At 37.7% G+C, this 19,098-nt stretch overlaps 2 protein-coding genes across 4 annotated transcripts; both read right to left on the reverse strand.

Moving 5' to 3' along the window:
- Nucleotides 1-1,155: 1,155 nt before the first annotated feature.
- pdp1 (pyruvate dehyrogenase phosphatase catalytic subunit 1) lies at nucleotides 1,156-8,191 on the reverse strand. 2 transcript variants are annotated; one of them, XM_024268211.2, is made up of 9 exons: nucleotides 8,060-8,191; nucleotides 6,307-6,571; nucleotides 6,055-6,222; nucleotides 5,445-5,656; nucleotides 5,077-5,158; nucleotides 3,463-3,557; nucleotides 3,109-3,277; nucleotides 2,809-3,027; nucleotides 1,156-2,519 (listed from the first exon to the last, which is right to left on the reverse strand). In XM_024268211.2, the coding sequence occupies exons 2-9, from the start codon at nucleotides 6,556-6,558 to the stop codon at nucleotides 2,139-2,141; spliced, it is 1,578 nt and encodes a 525-aa protein (XP_024123979.1). In that variant the 5' UTR covers nucleotides 6,559-6,571; nucleotides 8,060-8,191; the 3' UTR covers nucleotides 1,156-2,138. The 2 variants fall into 2 exon arrangements, with proteins under 2 accessions (XP_024123979.1, XP_024123980.1); XM_024268212.2 differs by having other exon boundaries at nucleotides 8,048-8,175.
- A 698-nt stretch (nucleotides 8,192-8,889) lies between these two features.
- On the reverse strand, nucleotides 8,890-17,209 carry tmem67 (transmembrane protein 67). Of its 2 annotated transcripts, XM_024268308.2 has the most exons (29): nucleotides 16,710-17,209; nucleotides 15,953-16,047; nucleotides 15,738-15,828; nucleotides 15,513-15,612; nucleotides 14,074-14,137; nucleotides 13,928-13,999; nucleotides 13,786-13,848; nucleotides 13,366-13,520; nucleotides 13,145-13,253; nucleotides 12,947-13,033; nucleotides 12,644-12,709; nucleotides 12,416-12,569; nucleotides 12,221-12,341; nucleotides 12,015-12,120; nucleotides 11,769-11,825; nucleotides 11,585-11,683; nucleotides 11,409-11,507; nucleotides 11,255-11,263; nucleotides 11,064-11,150; nucleotides 10,880-10,979; nucleotides 10,669-10,808; nucleotides 10,456-10,596; nucleotides 10,286-10,366; nucleotides 10,088-10,204; nucleotides 9,891-10,007; nucleotides 9,707-9,814; nucleotides 9,487-9,589; nucleotides 9,259-9,401; nucleotides 8,890-9,169 (listed from the first exon to the last, which is right to left on the reverse strand). In XM_024268308.2, exons 1-29 carry the CDS (start codon nucleotides 16,912-16,914, stop codon nucleotides 9,089-9,091), a joined length of 2,970 nt encoding a protein of 989 aa, XP_024124076.1. In that variant the 5' UTR covers nucleotides 16,915-17,209; the 3' UTR covers nucleotides 8,890-9,088. The 2 variants fall into 2 exon arrangements, with proteins under 2 accessions (XP_024124076.1, XP_024124077.1); XM_024268309.2 differs by lacking the exon at nucleotides 11,255-11,263 and having other exon boundaries at nucleotides 16,710-17,207.
- Between the last annotated feature and the right edge of the window lie 1,889 nt (nucleotides 17,210-19,098).

Raw genomic sequence — 19,098 nt, forward strand, 5'->3', positions numbered from 1 at the left:
TCTGTTTTGAACATGAGATTTCCATGTTTGACATCAAATGTCCTTTCATGTTTTGCTTTTTTGCTTTTCCATTTAACCTAAATTTTATTATCTATATATCTAAAAATAGATGTTTGATTTTTGCTTGAGGAGATGGACCATGCAGTGAGGCTTTCCTGCTTTTAATTAGATCAAAATCTACTTGTTTGTCTCTGGGAGAATAATGCTACCAAAAAAGAAACACATCAACCAAATTTTAAAGTTAGTTTGCTTTAAAAATACTAGTACAGGTAAAGTAGTGAAGAAGGATTTATGGATCAGTTCTACACCAAACCAAATTGGCCCTAAAGTGACATATCAAGAAGGTATTATGGAGTAAAATGTGTTGCCTGGTGTCAGAAAGCTTGATGTCAGTTGCAGGTTGTGTGAATATTTCAAATATAGGTTATGAAGAGAACACCTTCAAATTCTTGGAAAAAAATGATTGACACAGAGAACATTTTTATCACACTTAAAACTCCCAAATCGCCACATGGAATCATCTGGCTCCATCTAATCCTGTCCTCTGCATCCTCTTCACTCACTCCAACCACATCCAGGTCCTTCATCCTCCCATGAATCCCCTTGTTGGAGTTCATCTCAGCATCCTTCCGCAGTGAACATTAATAATAATAAATTAGATTTTCTGCTCTTTTCAAGATGCTCAGTGCTTACAATGTATATCCATTATTCATTCAGTCCTCATTCATACTTGGTGATGCCCTCATCTAATATTTTTTTGAACTAAATAATTGTCACCTTTTCCTAAATGAAATAAATTAAAAAACATATAACTTAAAAGCAAAATATCTTCTCAATTTAGTAAGTTAAGATTGAAGTTGAGATGTTGACAAGTTTGAGTTCGACAGCTGGAGGTGATGCAGCACCCCCTAGTGGCAGCAGATGCACCAGTTGAATGCTGAAAATACTGTTTATTACAGTCATAAAACAGGTAATCACGAATGCTACGTTAGTAATGACTCCTGTTGAGTTTGGTATACATTTGGATTAAAGTCAAACATGTGAGAAATTCTGACCTTCAGGTCTTTGTAGGCGTGCTGGACGTCTCGCCGCATTCAGGTGTGACACAACCTTCACCTGTTAAGTCAACAAACACAGGCAAACAGAACCAGCTGCTGCTTGTTAAATGTTTTATTCATTCATTTATTTATATATACAAGGAGATGTATAACATAGAACCTAAAATTAATTAATATCCAAAGCTAAAACAACTTTCTTCAAATACACACCCGCCGTAAAATACCCTTTAATAGTCACGACCTTGTGATTTACAAGTAACTGCTGAGCGTCAAAATTAAAATGGTATTGAACCACCGCCGTGTACAAAAAACCAAATCCCAAGCCAAAAGAAACAACAAGCAAAAGACTTGTCAGGAAAACTGATGACTCTCTCTTTTAACCTTCAAAACATTTGGAAAAGTAGCAGCGGTGAACCTCAGCGGAAGCAACGCAGTGTTGCATAACGCAGAAAAGAGCAATAACTCACTTCCATAAGGCTTCTGCAAGTGGAAAACCAATCCAGGAATCATTTAATTAAAACATCTTTCTGAAAGCAGCTTTAAAATAAAAAAATAATAGTGACTCAACTTGCAAACATTTGTGCGTGTGATGCCTCAAAATAAATATGTTGTAACCTCATAAATCACGTGATTTAAAGTGTTTTTTGTAACAATTGGTAATGGAGCACAGAAATCCCCCAAAAATGAAGACCTGTGGTAGACACTACAAAAAAAAAAATAATAATGTGAAGCCTGTCCTTAATTCCATGACAAAATCTTATTTCTTAGAGTGGATTTTTGTAACTTCAATCCAGTTGAGTCTTTAAAAAAAACAAAACAAAATATTTAGCTTTAAAAAAATGTAACAATGATATCAGCAACAATGAAAAGTGATAATAGTTGCCAGGCAAAACTGGCAACATAAATAACCTTTAGCTCTTTTTTATTATTGAGATCCAGTTTTAACAGATCTCTTAATTAAAAAAAAGATACATTTTTATATTAAAAGTGTTAAAACTTCATCTCAGAGTATCATATGACCTTTGCTTGTCCGCTGAACTGTCAGCACAGTGCTGCAGTGTGTGTGTGAACGTGTCCAGCTCAGGACTGCCCTTCCTGCCTCTGCGCTCCGATCACGTGAGGGTTGAACTGAGTGATGATGATGGTGATGTCGTCGCGGTACATGCGAGCCAGCTCCTCTGGGAGTGACAGCATTTTCGACAGCCTCTCGTGGTCCACGGTACCAAACTCGTTGTTTCCCACCGCGTGGCGTATCAAGTGGGTCGCAGAGTTCTGATCCTCAAAGGCCGACGACATTCGGGTCTTTCGTTCCTCCAGTAGCCCTTGCATTTGTCCCAGAGTGACTTTGTAGCCGCCCACTTTGAGGGGCTGACACTGATGCACTCCTGTTAAGTACTCCCCCACGATGCGAACCACCTCCTGCCTGTGGAGGGTCTCCCACAGGCCGTCTGAGCCGATTACCTAAAGACAGAAAACAACATCGTGTTACCGTATTTTCGGACCATGAGGTGCACTTTAAATTATTCCTTATAATCTGGTGATCCTTATGACGGAAATTTAGTTGTGGTTATTGAGTGACCTCTGAAAGAGTTTTCTGTAGTGCATGAAGCTCAAAATGTTTCAGTGAGACTTTAGTAAACTACAAAGCTGCACCGCTTGATTATATTTTAGGTCTGTGTCTTGTCTGAATCTCAAAACAAAACAAACAGGCGAAAATTTGCAAATGATAAAACTGTTGCTGCCGTCTCACCATAAATCGATCCTGTGGTCGAAGTCTGTGATGCGTGATCTCTGGCTCGGCAGTCAGGTACGGGGGTGTGTGATAGTTGGGGGGGATAAACTTTGTGTGCTCGTTTTCGTGGAGCTGATCGGGTCCAGACTCCAGCACTCGCTTCTGCAGCTCGATACTCCACTTGAACTTCACGTCACCAAACGCACGGAAAGGCATGAGAAGGCCTAACAGTCGATCCTGAGGTCAAAGGTGATAGAGGGAGAGGATGTAAACAGCTTTAACAGCTAACGCATGCAGAACACTTAGCATGCAGACTACCTGACGTATGACCGTCTTCCTTTCCGATGGCGGGTGTTCACTTCGTATGCGAGCGACCTCGCTCTCATTCTGGGCGCTGTGGTCGTTGGAGAGGGTGTGAGCAGTGAAGGAGCCGTCCTCCTCCTGCACTCCCAGCACCGCCCGAGCATCTCCTGCATTAGCTATGAAGCTGCAAAAACAAAGGGCAGACAAAGGTACAAAAGTCTTTTTTCCCCCCAAAGGAACTACTTTTTACACTTCTGTTTTACACTTCTTGAGACAAAATCCTTCCAGTTCAAGAAAGCCAAACTGTTTTGACCTTTGTTTTAGTTCAAGCCTAAATAAGAGACTAAAAGATGACACCAAAGTACGTACAGGTCTCGCCCGTCAATGTGAGCCACACAAGCTGTCGCCCCGGAGAAGGCCACTCTCAGAACCCAGTAGTGAAGGAAAGCATTTGGGTCTCCAACCTGCAAGGCAAAATAAAGTAGTTAAGCCCTCATATTTTTATTCTAATGATCGTGTTTAGTATAAATCTTTATGAGTGAAGCAGAAATCAAGATTTGATAACATGAAATGGATTTAGATTTTATTATATAAAGATCAAACTATCAATATTACAATTAAAAGTATCTTAAAGTGTTTCTTAAAAGTAATATTTGCTGCACATTTAGATAAGCTTATACAAGAAAGAAAGAATAGAAGTTTTCTTAACACATAACACCAGATTTGATACACTGGCTACCAGTTAGCTTTAGCATTAATTTTAAGATTCTTTTATTGGCTTATAAATGCTTGTTGTTCCTCTGTTTTAGCTAAATTGATGAAGAACCTCAGATCCTCAGGTGCAGGTTTGCCCTCAGTCCCAGGAGGCAGAACAAAAACCCACAGAGAGGCAGTGATGAGTGGACCTCGTCTGTGCAGCAGCGTCCCAGAGGATCTGAGCACTTTGTCTTTTGTGGAGATTTTTAAAAAGAACAAATAAACTCATTTTCAACCTGTTATTTACATAAATTATGGTTCTAATTTATTATAATTTCTTTGTACGCGTTTGATTTTGTAGCAAGTCAGGTTAAAGAAACTGATTTATTTGGTATTTAACTTTTTATTAGTTGGACAGCCTTAACTTAATACATTTAATTTGTAACCACATAAAACCAAAAACCTCCATATAATCCTATCCTCCTCAAAAACAACCTCTTTTCTTATATCCATGTATTTCCTTATTGGTCTTCCTAATCCATAATTGACATACATTACTGATTAATAAAGATAAATAAAAAAAACATATGAAATATTTACCTTGTATTAAAATTATTACTAATAAAGTATATTTTAACTAGTACTTTTATTATATGTACCCATTTACTTCCTTTCTTTCCCCCCTCCCTTCTTTTCTTTTGCTATAATAGTTATTTTAATCATTTTAAATTGTGTGCATGTTTTTAATTTTTAGATGACTTTTTGTCAAGCCCTTCAAGATGTAAAAATGTGGGTGAAAAGAGCAAGGTAGAATCAAAAAGTTTAAATTAAAGTAGAACGTTTCATACTAACGCAGTGACTCTAAATTTATTTGGAAGGAAAAGTCAACAACATGTCCTCAGCCTCAAAAGAGCCAACAACTCCACCTAGCGGTGCATCCGACACCAAGCTGCGTTAGCAAACTGTTGTGGCGTCATTGCAAAAATGCATTTTTCTTTGGTGCCACTGAGGATTCTTTGATGAGGATGATTAAATAACAATTACTTAAATATAAGTTTTTAACTTATGTAACAGAAATTAAAATCCAGTTTGAAAATATTGTTTGTACTTAATAGCTTCCCATAAATCTGAGAAGGCTAATGTTTTACGGCCCATCTGCCAGTGGAATATTCCAGCAGGATAAATGAGATAACAGTCCAACAGGAAGGCCCAAGTGCACATATTCTCCCAGCCAGTGACAGAAACGTACAAAAACTGTCTGCACACATCTGTCAGTCAAGCTCGCACCTGAGCCTCCAGTGAAATGTCGTTGTCCAGCCTCTTGAAGGCACTGAGCAGCGCCTCCCGGGTTTCTGGAATCTCTCCTGGGCTGCAGATGGACAGAGAGCGGTAAGCAGGAAGCTAAAGGGCAGGAAATGAGGCTGACAACACCCGGGCCACTGTTGGTGTGGGCGCTCTGGTATCGGCAATAAAATGACAAAACTTGAAAGTCCAGTTTGAAAAGTCAACAACTTAAGGAAGATGGACTTCTAGACGTAATTTGTGAAAAGGTCAAAAAAGTGGAGCATTTGAAGACTATTCCCAGAATTGTGACTAACAAAAATAAAAAATTATAGTACAATATAACATTACTGAATGTTATCAAAGCTTCTCACCTGGTAAGATCTATTAATTCCTGCCAGTATGTTCGAAGGCTGTTAAAATAAAGTTTCTGAGCCTCTCGGCTGAAATAGTCATTGGGATGTTTGTGCCACTGTAGAATGGGACTGAGAGGCCTCCCCGCCTCCACCGCAGCCTCCAGCTCACACAAGGTGTCGTGGGGAAGCAGGGAAACTGCAATGTAGTAAAACAACCGCTCACACAGCGCCTGCAGGAGGAGGGAGAGCTTGTTTGAGCAAATATTTCTGTGCAATAAAATCTGCAGCAGATATTCTAATATTAGCAGTTCAGATTCCTGTAGTACTGTAGATACAGATGATTAAAAAAAATATATAAATTCTTACTTAAATCAGCTTAAGATACTACAAACTACAAAATATTTTTATTTTGAACAAAGAAATCCCAACAGAATGAAGATACACATTCTGTAAATTATTGGATATGTCTTGAATTACTTTATTAACATCAACTATTTGTTTAGATCTAATTATATATATTTTTACTAAATGACAGCCCATAAGCTGCTGTGGGCACATAATTTCACTTGTGGGATGACTAAAGTCTTATCTGTGCTTGTGTAGTCTGAGCATCTCAGTAGAGACTCACCTGAGCACAAGCACAACCTGCGTGACCATCAAACACACCCAGCAGCATTCCTCGGGTCTGCAGGCACGTCGCTGCGCTCCGTCGATCTTCGATAGGAGCATTAGCTGGAAGCTGATTGCTTTCAAAGCCCAGAACTGATGATACGTTTTTCCCATCAAACTCAGGAACCTAAAATCCCAGCACAAGAGAATCTTACATTAAAACCACAGACATAACAAATGGAAGGAGTCTGTCGTGTGGGGCCCCACTGACCTTAAAGCTGTATTCATTGGCTTTCAGAATGGAATTGACCTGAGGAGGTGTGAGGTTGTAGCTGCACAGCACTGAGGACGATTGGTAGCTTCTAGATGGCTGTCGTCTTTCCAAGACGAGGGACGTTTGTCTTGACGTGGGCCAGTGAGTGACGGGAAAAAAATGAGCCTGGTGATGTTGGCATGGTGCAAGACCGGAGGCAAAGACCTTGGCACGGGGCAGACCCCTGAGCAGCTGAGATGTAACAGGCATTGTTGACTGTGCACTGCAAGTACACACAAAACAAACCACTTTATGTATGGACACATCGACAGGAAAAAAACACAAACACTTCTTAAGCTCCAAGTTACGGCAACCCAGAATCAAAAGTGCACACGCCACAACGGAACAAAGTGTTCTCTGTATGCACTGTTAAACAAACATTGTGCAAACAAACAGAAATGATGTGATGAGATTTTGCAGCTGGGACAGAATCAATACCTGCATCTACATCCTCAGCCCAAATTATATACAAAATAGATAAAGTATGACTGCCTCTTGTATATGTATGTGTATATAATCTCTCAATTTCAGCCTTTATTATTGAATGACCTGTTTTGTATGTTAGAATTAAGTCAGATAAAAGGTACTTATGGTATTGACCAACAGTTTGTTGTATTAAAAAGGAAATTCTGTGCACTTAGTTTGAATTCAAATGAAAAAAATAAGACTTAAAACAAAAGTAAAAAGCTTAATATTTACATAAATGATTTAAATACTTCCTATCGTTAAACAAAGGCTTGAATGCCCTTGAAAGTTAGCCCTGAAGGCAGTCTTAAGTTGAGTAGATGGAGGAAGAAAGAGATCGGAGGTGAGGAGTGGTTTAATTCATGCACTGATGAGTTTCAAAGCCCATTTCCTATGATTCATATATTTATTCTTTGCTGCACTTTTTTACCTAAACATCCTGTTGACATTGCATTCAGTACAAGGAACCCTTTCAACAGTTCTTGTAATTCAGATGTATGTGAGGGTGCCATAATTTCAGACAGGGCAGTACTATTCAACACTCACATCACAAGACTTTTTTCTTTTTAAGCCCTGAATATTTTACAATAAAATCTGCTACAGCACCACAATCTGGCCTGCCTTCTGGACGCCTCTACAACTGGTCAGCAGTGCTACACGACAGGGTAAAAATAACCAGCAGTAATTCAGTCCTGACATTTGCTTCTCCAGAAATGAGTGTTCGTGACCTACTGAACCGGACACTCTCTGCGTACCTTCATATAATCTGCTCTTGAACCCCAATTAAAAGAAAAATGCATTTTAGTTTTGCAATTTTTAAAAAAATGTCTAATAAAGACATTAAAAGGTCTCAAAATCTTGGTTAAACAACTCGACTACGACACCGAGGTGCTGCAAGTCTTCGAGAAAGTTGCCATGTTGACATTAGTAGCCTCTCCAAGCTAAAGGCTTCGTAAAAAATAAAAATCTTCGAGCACTATGGTGTCTGCTCTTGCTTAATACGTCTATAAACGTTCCTGGAATCAAGTTAAATAGGCCAATACCTTCCAAATAACGACTATTAAAGAGGTAGAGCAGTCAAATTCATGCTAACTTTAGCTAATTGTATACAGGTTACACCCACTTTCTTTCACCAAAGGTGGCCCGCTTATAAACCTAGCATTAATACTCATAGAGCAAACATTCCACATGAGGTAGATATAGAAATAGGCAGAAAAAATTAAGAAGCACTCACGTTGGGTCTTACCTTAACTGCTGGATGTGGGTAAGTTATTTAAGTGCATGGCTTGACGCCGACCCCTCCACTCTGCATCGTTCCTGTGAGCGCCGCACCGCAGACCTAGCGCGGATTGGCTGAGACCTGATGTACGCCGTGACGTCACGTATGAGGCGTTTAAAGAACTCACGCACATGTTGCATGCTCCCTGAAAGTAGGTTATTGTCTCCAAATTTGTCCTTTGCAACATGTCAAACAAAAAGGGTGACATTTTATAATAGATTGAAAAATATTAACTTTCCTTTTTGTTAGTAGTGCTGATAGCGTGGACAGCCATTATGATATAGAAGTAGTCTTTTTTTTTGTTAAATTAATCAGAGAAAAACTTGTTGCCTTGTGAGTAGCACTATATGTATTTTCATTTTTTCTTATCGAATTATGAAAACAGTGTCCTGGAAAGATATTAACTTACATTTTCTTTTAATAATATAGAAAAGGTACAGATAAGGAGATTTTGGCTAAAAAATATTCCCTTCATTAAGGTGGAGATGTACTGAATATTCTCAAGCATCCAGAATACCTTTAAGTGTATTTAAAGGTGAATTTAATCTAATTTGCTAATATTAAAATTGATCAAAACAGCACAGTAGTTATGATGTGGTAAATATATTATATATTTTGTATTTAAAATATTTTTTTCCTTTCATTTGTTTTTTTATCAGCCTAAGAGATAATTCTGAAATAAAAAGATACTCAAGACATAAATTTATCTCTTTTTAAAAAAACTTTATATTCAAATTAAGTGGAATTTGTAATAAGTCAAATGTTGGCCTTGACTTTAAAACAAAACTGCTCAACTTCACCTTCATTGAAAAACATTTTAATTGAAAAAAAAATGTAGAAATACGTCAAAAATACAATACAATTATAAAACAGCAGTAAAAACACTGTACAATTGATTTTTTAAAAAAGGCGTAAGCTGTGAAAATATCAGCAAAATAGTAAATAAATGACTCCAAACAACTCTTGAACTTTCAAATATCCAAGTACAGACATTTTTTATATTAAAAATCTCTGATCCACCAGTGTCTTATTGACAAGGTTCCTCCTCCCGAAGGTGTTTCGGATGAAGCGAAATATCTGCAAAACATACAACAATATTAATGACAGCCTACAGGCATTTCACCACAGTGTAGACAACACACCGAAATAAAGCTATGAATACTTACTGCTTGCTGTAAATAAGTAAGAACAGCTGCAAGAACAAAGTTCTGGGATCCCAGGTCGACAACGCAGAAGAACAAAGTGTCAAAAATCAGCAGTGTGGCCTCGTTTCCATAAAAGAGCACGTCACTGAACGAGTGTCTTTCATCTGTAGGTAAAAATGATAAAGGTTCATCTTTAACATCCCAAAACAAAAAAAGGATAATAATTATTGAGATTGAGGAGGTTATTACCATTGTAAAATATGCTTTTGTCAATGGGTTCAAGGAACTCCATCCCTATGACTCTCTCCATTGTCAGCTTGTCCTTGACTATGTAGTCCATCTCAGGGTGCGCCTAAGGTAAACAATATAATAATAATGTTATATAAAGCACAAATGATATCATAATAACAAATTTATCATGAATTGTTGCTGCTGTTTTCAGCTGGTCTCATAACATGCTCATACTAACATGGTCGATAATAGATGCTAAGAAGTGGTTCATGGTGTTGTAGGCTCTGAACTGCAGCTCTGACAAATTAGCTGCAGATGCATCAATCAACCGAGATGGTCTGTTCCTCTGGAGAGTAGAACACAACCATTTAAACATAAGATATGCTTTATTTTTCAGGGACATAAAAGAGCTGAGTACCAACCCGGCTGAGTGAATCCTGTATCCTGTCGTACTGCTGCCTCAAACGGTTCGTAAACGACACCTGAAAGGTCTGAATTTCTGTGTTGGGAAGGAGACCTCTCTGACCGCACAGAGATTCCTTATAACAGAAAAAAAGACATGAGGGGAAACAGAATAAAATGTAACTCTAAATGGGAAGCAGAAATGTGGTAGCCATACGCGCTCTCTCTTCAGATTGTTGTTCATTTCCTCCATGTTTGTATCCGCATGCCCGTGCACTGACCGGCCATGAATGTAGTAGCCAAAACAGCGGTGAGAAAAAAGCAGCACTGAAATCTGCACACAGGAAGGTAAAACCCATTTCTGTGAAGGTTTACAGAGGTTTTGATTAAGGGCACATTGTGTAGTGTTACTTACATTACTGACAGAGCAGAGATCTACAAACTGACGGATTTTATCCTCCACAAAGTGTTCATAAAAAACAGTGAAGAAAATCACCTGTGGGAGCAAATGGGTTTTTGTGAATGTCTGATACAAGTTAAGAAAGGTAAGATCATTTGAGAGATTAAATGGAGGTGATTTATGACCTGCAACAGCCCAATGCATATCCAAAGTGAGGCAGCGAGACCATAGCGAAGAATCAGACTGTAAGGAGGGGTGTATGCTGCTGGGGAACGCTCTAATGTCGACCAGGGGTCTCTCAGGGCTAGATTGGAGAATCCCAGAACCTGAACAACACGTGAATGTTTGTCAAAGGCTAGAAAATAAAATAAAAAAACAGTGGAGGTGTGCTGTTGTACCTCAAGAAAGAAGAGCACAGCCATTATTTGAAAAGTTGGGCTGATTTTCCTGACAGTCTGGAGCTCGTTCCATTCGTTGGCCACAAAGTAAGTCCTCCAGATGCTGACTGGAGAGGGTTCCTGTTTTGCTTCCCCGGTAGCTAAAGCAGGAAGGAATATTTTAAAAGGACAAAAAGCAGCAGGATGAATGTGCCACCAAAAAAGGTCATACCTGGCACTGTTCTGCTGGCTTTACTTCGTGGCCTCTCCCAGTCAATGAGAAATACATCAACAGTGACTTGGAGAATCAGCTTATGGAGAAACTGGACAGCCTGGATACAGATATAATTTGTTTTTGAATGTAATGACTTACATTTACAAACATAATGTTTCATTTTAGCCTGCACTAAGTTCACCTTGAGAGCAAAGGCACATCCGATGTAGGTCTCAATCTGTTCCTCCTGAGCAGGCAGTGGCAAAAGCACCGACACAAACTGTTGGGCCTTCACAGAAACAGGAAGAATTCAAATATAGAAAGCTGCCAATAATAGCTGGAACTTAATGTGCATTCAAAGAAAAACACTCATGGAAGAAAAAGAAGATTCACCTTCAAGGACTAAAGAGAGCAGAGGCGGAAGTGCAAGAAAGAAGTAAAAAAAAAAAGAAATACGTCCAGAAAAGAAATAAAGCACAGTAAGATGTGATAATTAAAGAATTTACTCTGAAATACATTTTGTTTAAGTTGGAGAGGCTGAACATACCTTGTAAAATATGAGCCAGTAAAGTCCAGTTCCCACAGTTACCACAAAGAAAACATTAGCCAGATCACCAGCATAAAACAACAAAAACTTCAGCATTGTCTAAGGAAGAGGAGAAAAAGAGTAACATTAATCTAAAGTTTTGTAAGTGAAGTTAAAAGTATGATTAGATGCAGTACCTCCATGTCAATGAGGGGAGAAGCAATCCTCCGCTTCCAGCTAACTGTCTTTAGAAGGGAATAGAGCACCGCCAGGCCTCCCAGAACGCCCAGAGCAGTCTGTGCACACAAAGCCAAAATGATACAGAGATGTACTGGGACAAAACTTGAAGTGTTCCAATATTCCATTTTTGCTTCGACTCACGTCTGTCTTTGTGCGAGCCTCACTCTGATCCATCTCATAGTCCACAGAAAATGTCACCTATAAAAGATGGACTTTATATGTTGAAGCAAAACTTTTCTTGAGGTGAAGATATTTCATATTTAAAAACTTTTTTTTTTTTCACAAAAAAATGTTCTGGCTCTTAAAAACCTTCAGAATTTTAAAGAACTTCAAGGCGATAGCTTGCTTTGTCCTTGCTTCTGTAGGAAGAATGTAAGGTCTACTCACAGATACAGTTTGGCTGTTGGCTTCCTTGATAAGAACATCTGTGTAGCTCACGGACACCAGAGGGGGGTAGATCTGTCCCTCCTGGGTACGCGGAACCAGCTGGAACCTTCAGAACCCCATCACCAAATTCACATTATAGTCAGGAGAAGCAAGTTTCCAAAAGTTTTAAACTTTTGTTATGATTGTATGCATTTTTTAAGAGTTACCTAATTTGGATACTAGTGGCCACCCGGATGACTTTAGGCAAAGAGGTCAGAGTTTTCTCTCTGCCGCTTAACGCATCAACAAGAAAGATGCGTCGAGACAGGTACCAGTTCTTCATGCTGCCTGTAAAAAATAAATAAATAATCCAAATATCAAGGATAAAAACCTTAAGATAACCAGCAAAGATAAAAATCCACCTTGATTGATGAACTGCCCGTTATACTGTTGATTCTGGACTAGAGTTGGCAGAGGAAGAAGTTTTCTGTTGTCTCCTCCACCCAGATCCATGAACACATCATAGAATAACGGCTCAGGGTGTGCAGCGAGTAGTTCTGCTACTGAAAGCTCACACTTGACACACAGGGTATAAATAACACGTGAACAAACACAATTACATACCAGTTTTTAGACTTTCAAACACTCACCGTTTCCTTATAGGTGGTCCCAAAGCTGAAGGCTGCTGCCTGTTTAAAGGCTGGTTCTGGACAAAGCTAAGAAACAAGACAATTTCTCAACTTTCTATGCTAAATGGGCAAGAAATGTTTCTTCATTGAGTAAAACATATACTTTTTTGCTTTTATAAATGTAAAAAAAACATTTTACAAGAAGCCATGTAGATATATAGGTATGGTCTTTACTTTAAATGTGACCATGTCCATAAAAGGTCTAGGTTCATTATTTTCTTGAGTCCAAATCAATCATAAGTCACTGTTTTATGAAGTTTTTACCTGTAGGTTGTTTCCTCTGATGGGCTCCCATTTAAGAAATTCTCCTCTGACGTTGTAGACTGCAGCAAGCAGCTGGATGTCAGTGTTCTGATAGAAACATACCACTTTTAATTTGAATATAAATTCTTAGTTTAAAACAAAATAGGGATATTAGTTTTCTGAATCTTTTAAAATACTTTTAAAAAATGAATTGCTAACCTTCTTTGCTCCTCTGAAACTGAAAGAAATGGGAACAGGTCTATTTTGGATCACTTGGCTCGCCAGGCCAGGCTCATCTCCATAGTAAAGCCACGGCAGATTAGCTCTCCTGTCGGGAAGAGAATCACATCAGTTTGGTGCCTGTTTTTGAAGGAAACCAAATCAAACTGAACTGCTGCATTCACAATGGCTGAAAGGAAATCCAGATGAAAAGTGAATACCAGTAAGAAATGTCTTGAACAGAGTTCAGAGCAGCTTTTGACCTCGAGATGGTGTTAAAGAGACTGCAAGCATCTGTGGAAAGTCCAGCGAAGGAGTGCATGTTCATAACACACATGTTCCCCAGAGCCTGACATGCTGTCAGGTTGCTGTAGACCTATGGGGGGAAAAAAAAACATTACAAATTAAAAGAAACACTGCTGGTAAAAAAGCATTTCCTTTAAGTACTTTAGCTAAAAAAAAATGTGTCTGATTCTGTTGCAGTTCATTCTAAAAATAATTTAAGTAAGAATTCTAAGGATTGCTTATGGAAACATTTAAAGTTGTGTGTCTAAATTCAGGAAGGAAGTTGACTTCACAAAAAAAACATGTCACTCCTCATTTTTCTAAGAAATGAAAGGTTTGAGAAGGTTGTGGATTACAAGGCAGGCTGCTGCAGAAGAATAGAGGTTTTCCACAAACCAGGCAGACTGGAGGCTAAAAGCCTGTGAAGAAAATGACAGAAAAAAAAAAATCACAAACGGGTAAAAACGTTACTAGGAAGAGAATCACTCTGTGACTCACCAACTGAGCAAAGCTGACACTTGGATTCACATTAGTGGAGAGGCCGCCTGGAGGGAAACATAAACCTCCGGCCTGCAAAATGACATTAGCAATCAACTGTGACTCTGCTACAGATGTCTGTGAGAGTAGTAGATGTCCAAACTCACCTGTACATTTGGGGTTGTACATGTACAGAAGGTGTTAGAGAAGGTAGCCTGACATCTCTCACATCTGAAAGACAGTTTTTAGAATTGTTTTTGCTCTTCACGTTTTCTCTTACTGCATCAACTCAGGTAACAGTTCTACAATGGAAATGAAGAGTATGCATAATAATCCAATGATGCATGATAAAAGAAAACTCTTATAGCAAAATAATTAGCTTGGGAATCAATAAAAAGAAGCTCAAACAAGTAAAAAACCAAAAAACTCAAAAACAGAAAAATAAACAACTACTGAATTTTAAGCAATTTTTCCTATAACACAATATCTTATGACACTATTTTTGATATTGACGCATTTTACTGTGGTAATATCACTGTTTTAAAAACAACACAATTAATACATACAGCATATAGAAAGTTCAAGATTTTTCCAGAACTTCAGGGTAAATTACAAGACTCAACATCCTTGTTCAACCTACTCATGTACAACTTTTAATTACACAACACAAAAGTAAATAGTAACACACAGGAATAAAGATGTGAAGAGTTATAATAAAACATTAATGTTTAATTATTTCTATATTTGTTTGAATAAATAAAAGTTTGGCACAAAAGAATTTATTTTCTTGGATAAGATTATTTATATATATATATTGTATATATATTGAAAAACAAAGCTAAAGGTAACATAGACCTAAAGTATTTTCATGCAACTTTAAGATAATCTAAAAATCTTTGTTACTATTAAAAAAGGTACTTGAACCAATATAGAAACAAGCAGTAGATCTAATAAGAGTATTAAAAAATCTGTCAAATTTGCTTTGAATTACTGAAACCAAAAGGACATTTTTATTTATTTATTTTTAGCATCCACTATTTTAAAGATTACCTAAATGCCATATATTGATAATAACTCCACTTTTTAAATCCATAAATATTTTTATTTCCATCCATCCATTTTCCTGACCGCTTTGTCCCTTTCGGGGTCGCGGGGGTGCCGGAGCCTAACCCGGCTACTGATGGGCGAAGGCGGGGTACACCCTGGACAGGTCGCCAGTCTGTCACAGGGCCTCAATCACACACACATTCACACACACATTCACACCTAGGGGCAATTTAGAGTCACCAATTAACCTATAAAGCATGTTTTTGGACGGTGGGAGGAAGCCGGAGTCCCCGGTGAAAACCCACGCATGCACGGGGAGAACATGCAAACTCCACACAGAAAGGTCCAAAATCCCAATATTTTTATTTGACAGTGCAAAATAAAGTTTTATATAATAAAAATAAATAAAGTTTTATTCAAGTTTTTTTTATTTCCCTGCGGACACATCCCAAAAGGATTAATAAAGCTGTCTATCTAAATGTGCCACAAAATATCTTCCTACAGTTTTCTAATAACTAAAATGTGTTACCTCTAGCATCATGAATTTGTATACAGATACCTGTCCCCATTACTGTTTGGTGCAGAGAAGGCTGGGCTGTCTCCGATGCATGCTTCACACCTGGCCTCATCAAAAAATGTGCCGTTGATGTCTCTTTCAACTGACAAAAAAGATAAAAAATTGTAAGTCTTTTAGCAATTTACCCCTAACAAAACAAATTTTAGGTATAATATTTTTAGGAAAAACCTGTTGAGTTGTCAACCTCTCATGTTATTGGTGACTCACCCAGGATATTTCCAGATGGGCACTGGCAGTTACCATTGTCATTAAATCTGCCAGGGCAGCGAATACATCCAAAACCATCTTTTGTTACCGCCTGTAAGAAAGTATAAGACATCATTAAGGCATATTCAATTGTATAAATTGTAAAGTAGTTTAAATAAACATTTGTTATTTAACATGAATTGAAAAAAATCATTATGAAGGTAAACTATACTTACAGGCTTGTCAGGGGGACACTGTTCGCATGTAAAGGGGACTTTGCCGCTGCTAAAATTTTTGGTCTTGTATCCAGTTTGACAAATGCAGCCCAAACCTAAAACATATTATTGTTTTTCGTTTAGAATAGTAATGTTCTAAATGAAGCAATCCTAATGCTTTAGTTAAACAAAAAAAAGATTATGCAACAACTTTTTGTTGTATTTAGTAGAATGTAAATTTAGTACAGAAGGAAACCTTTCAGAGACTGAGTCTTTATTAAGTGACAATTTAAATTGATTCTCAAAACTCTTTCTATATAAAACTGACTCTTTCTATGAAACTGTGTGTTTACACAAATCCTAGATCAATAGTGGAATCCTATATGGCTTCTCAAAGTGGGTCAATGTGACATCAAACTAGTCTAAAGTAATTCTCTGTTTAGGATAAAAAATATTTCTTGTTTTACCATCAATGAAATGGAACAATGTTGTTTTAAACAACATATTACAAATAATTTTGATTAATAAATACTTTTTAGAAATCAATTACTTATGTAGTGAAAAACAATGAAGGCTGTTTTAACTGCTAGCAACAGAAAACAATCTGAGCCAAATTGGCTTTAACTTTCCCGTGACTTCTCGATATGAGGCATTTCACTCTGCTGGGGCTTATTCCATTTGAGTGTAAGATTTTATTCTTTTTTTTTCACAGTAATGTTTGTGTGTTTAGTTTACAGCGTGGATGATGTAGCACGACGATGGCGGGATCAATACCCACCTGAAGAACTCTGGCGTTGATTTGCGCCGCATTTCGCACACGACAAACTCGAGATGTCGAAGAACTCCTCCACAGCACACCCTGAAGGGTCTTTAAAGGGGATAGTGAACTGCTGGCAATGGAAAAGATGCGTATGAATCACAAAAAACAACGCTAAACACAACATCTGCCTGTCAACAACAAACAGAAGCGTCCCCGTCGCCATGGTAAAAACAATGGCCTACTCTTTACCCACAATCCTTTGCACTGCGTAATGACGTAAGACGTACCAACTGATTTAAAAAGTTAAAAAGAATTAGAGGACACGATAAAGATAAATGAACAAATCATAAATTTTATTAAATGTTTAAACATATAATAAAGATAATCAATAAACTTGAAATTTAAAAGGAAAAAAAAAAACTTTGTGACCTAAAGCAAATAATAATGGCCCTTATATTTTTTGTATTCTGCTTAAAAAAAGTTTCCATTAAATGGAGAATACAGCAAACGGAATAAAATAAACTCTAAAGTCGCTTGGGGGGCTGCACGGTGGCGCAGTGGTTAGCGCTCTTGCCTCACAGCAAGAAGGCCCCGGTTCAATTCCCAGCTGGGGATTTGTAAATACATCCATTGGGGACCTTTCTGTGTGGAGTTTGCATGTTCTCCTCATGCATGCGTGGGTTTTCACCGGGGCCTCCGGCTTCCTCCTACCGTCCAAAAACATGCCTCATAGGTTAATTGGTGGCTCTGAAATTGCCCCCAGGTATGTATGTGGGAGTGGATGGATGTGTGATCGTGGCCCTGCGACAGACTGGCGACCTGTCCAGGGTGTACCCTGCCTTCGCCCATCAGTAGCCGGGATAGGCTCCGGGACCGCCGCGACCCTGCAAGGGACAAAGCGGTCAGGAAGATGAAAGTCGCTTGTGATTTCTAACACACTGAGGGGATCATGAAGGGATTTTCTGGAAGGAAATGCAAGTAGAAGCTTTGAAACTAACTGCTTCTTCATCTTTTCTTTTTTTTAGGCAAAAAAATGTAAGTACATATATATGACTATGATATTTAACCTTGTCCACAAGTGAAAATAAACATACTTTGTGACTTTTCACAGTGTGATGTTAATAAATCCATTTAAGTCTGGTTTTTAGTTTGTCGATGCTCTGTAAACAAATAAATGGTATTGGATCTCACACACAACTGGGATTTAAAGTTGAGCTGCAGGGCAAAGGTAGCAGAATGATCTTTAACAGTCTGTCCCTCTCTGGAAGAAAAATTTTAATTAACTTTTTGAAAGCTTTAATTTTGCATGGACCAGAGGCAACCATTGATTAAAATGTAGCTTTTCCTTTTCTGCAATTTGTCCCACGTCTTCATTAGATCACAAAAAAGTCAATTTCTGACCCAGATTCATTTTTTTTTTTTTTTTTTTTACCAGAAAACATGTACATCTTCAAACTATCCATCTAGACATATCATCTAAGCCTCAGACAAAACGATTTTGTACTAATAATTTTCATCAAAGTTCTTGTCAAGGTCTATCCAGTTGCTCCTTTCTGAATCACCGAATAGAAGAGTCTACCTTCTGCTTGGACCTGGTATTTATTCATTCTTTTGTCAGCTGTCCCAAGCTGTAAAAAATCGGCATGTATGCATTTGATGTGTTTAAAATAGAAATCCAACAACATTGATACAGGTTTTATAATATTTATTAGCATACTTGAAACAGACAAAGACTAAATTAACCGTAAATACAGGAAAGTTGTAGGGAAAAATGTGAACTTGTGACTTCAACCAGGTTTAGTACTACTGTAACTTAAGGTAATTTTAAGTTAGTCAACAGTAATCAGATTCATTGTCTTAGTTAAATGCATACCCATAAAAGCCACATCATATTTCAATATGTACAGCTTATAGTGTTATTTATTATTATTTTTTTTTTCTTTCAGTTTCTGTGCAGTCAGACCTCAAAGCCGTTGCAGGGCGTCCAGACTTATCCCTGATGATTTTAGTTGACTGTGATTGTCACTTTTGTTGCAGCAAATGCTAAACAAAGTTTTGTTTTACTGTCAAAACATGTGATATTTGATAACTAAATTAAATTGGCAAAATTAAAGCTGTAATTTTGATCAAAACAGAAACAGGCAGTATGTTTTGAATGTGTGTAAAAAGTATTGATTTAATCATTTCAATGATAACTGAAATAATTATAATAACACACTATTTATTTACGGTCACTGGTTTCTGAATGCATTTTAAACTTTCTCTAACAAAAAAATAACAAATAAAAAAATGTATACATAGACATACGAGCGTTCAGATTTTTTAAAACGGATATAAGATCGCTTATAACTATTATCTTGGGGCCTTTGGTTTGTCTTTTTTTCTCTCTCACTGTGTTTCTGAAATT

The sequence above is a fragment of the Oryzias melastigma genome, linkage group LG16 (genome assembly GCF_002922805.2).
Source record: "Oryzias melastigma strain HK-1 linkage group LG16, ASM292280v2, whole genome shotgun sequence".
Taxonomy (NCBI): Eukaryota; Metazoa; Chordata; class Actinopteri; order Beloniformes; family Adrianichthyidae; genus Oryzias; species Oryzias melastigma.

Bases quoted from the DNA above. Each gene is read 5' to 3' on its own strand.
- pdp1 (XM_024268211.2), bottom strand. From the start codon at position 6,558: ATGCCTGTTACATCTCAGCTGCTCAGGGGTCTGCCCCGTGCCAAGGTC. The intron at 3,558-5,076 runs GTGCGAGCTTGA...TTTGCCTTGCAG, and splicing joins ACATTTCACTGGAGGCTCAG to GTTGGAGACCCAAATGCTTT. The intron at 3,028-3,108 runs GTAGTCTGCATG...CTTTGACCTCAG, and splicing joins GGAAGACGGTCATACGTCAG to GATCGACTGTTAGGCCTTCT.
- tmem67 (XM_024268308.2), bottom strand. From the start codon at position 16,914: ATGGCGACGGGGACGCTTCTGTTTGTTGTTGACAGGCAGATGTTGTGT. The intron at 12,121-12,220 runs GTAACTCTTAAA...GGGGTTCTGAAG, and splicing joins GCCACTAGTATCCAAATTAG to GTTCCAGCTGGTTCCGCGTA. The intron at 9,402-9,486 runs GTAATAACCTCC...TTTTACCTACAG, and splicing joins CAAAAGCATATTTTACAATG to ATGAAAGACACTCGTTCAGT.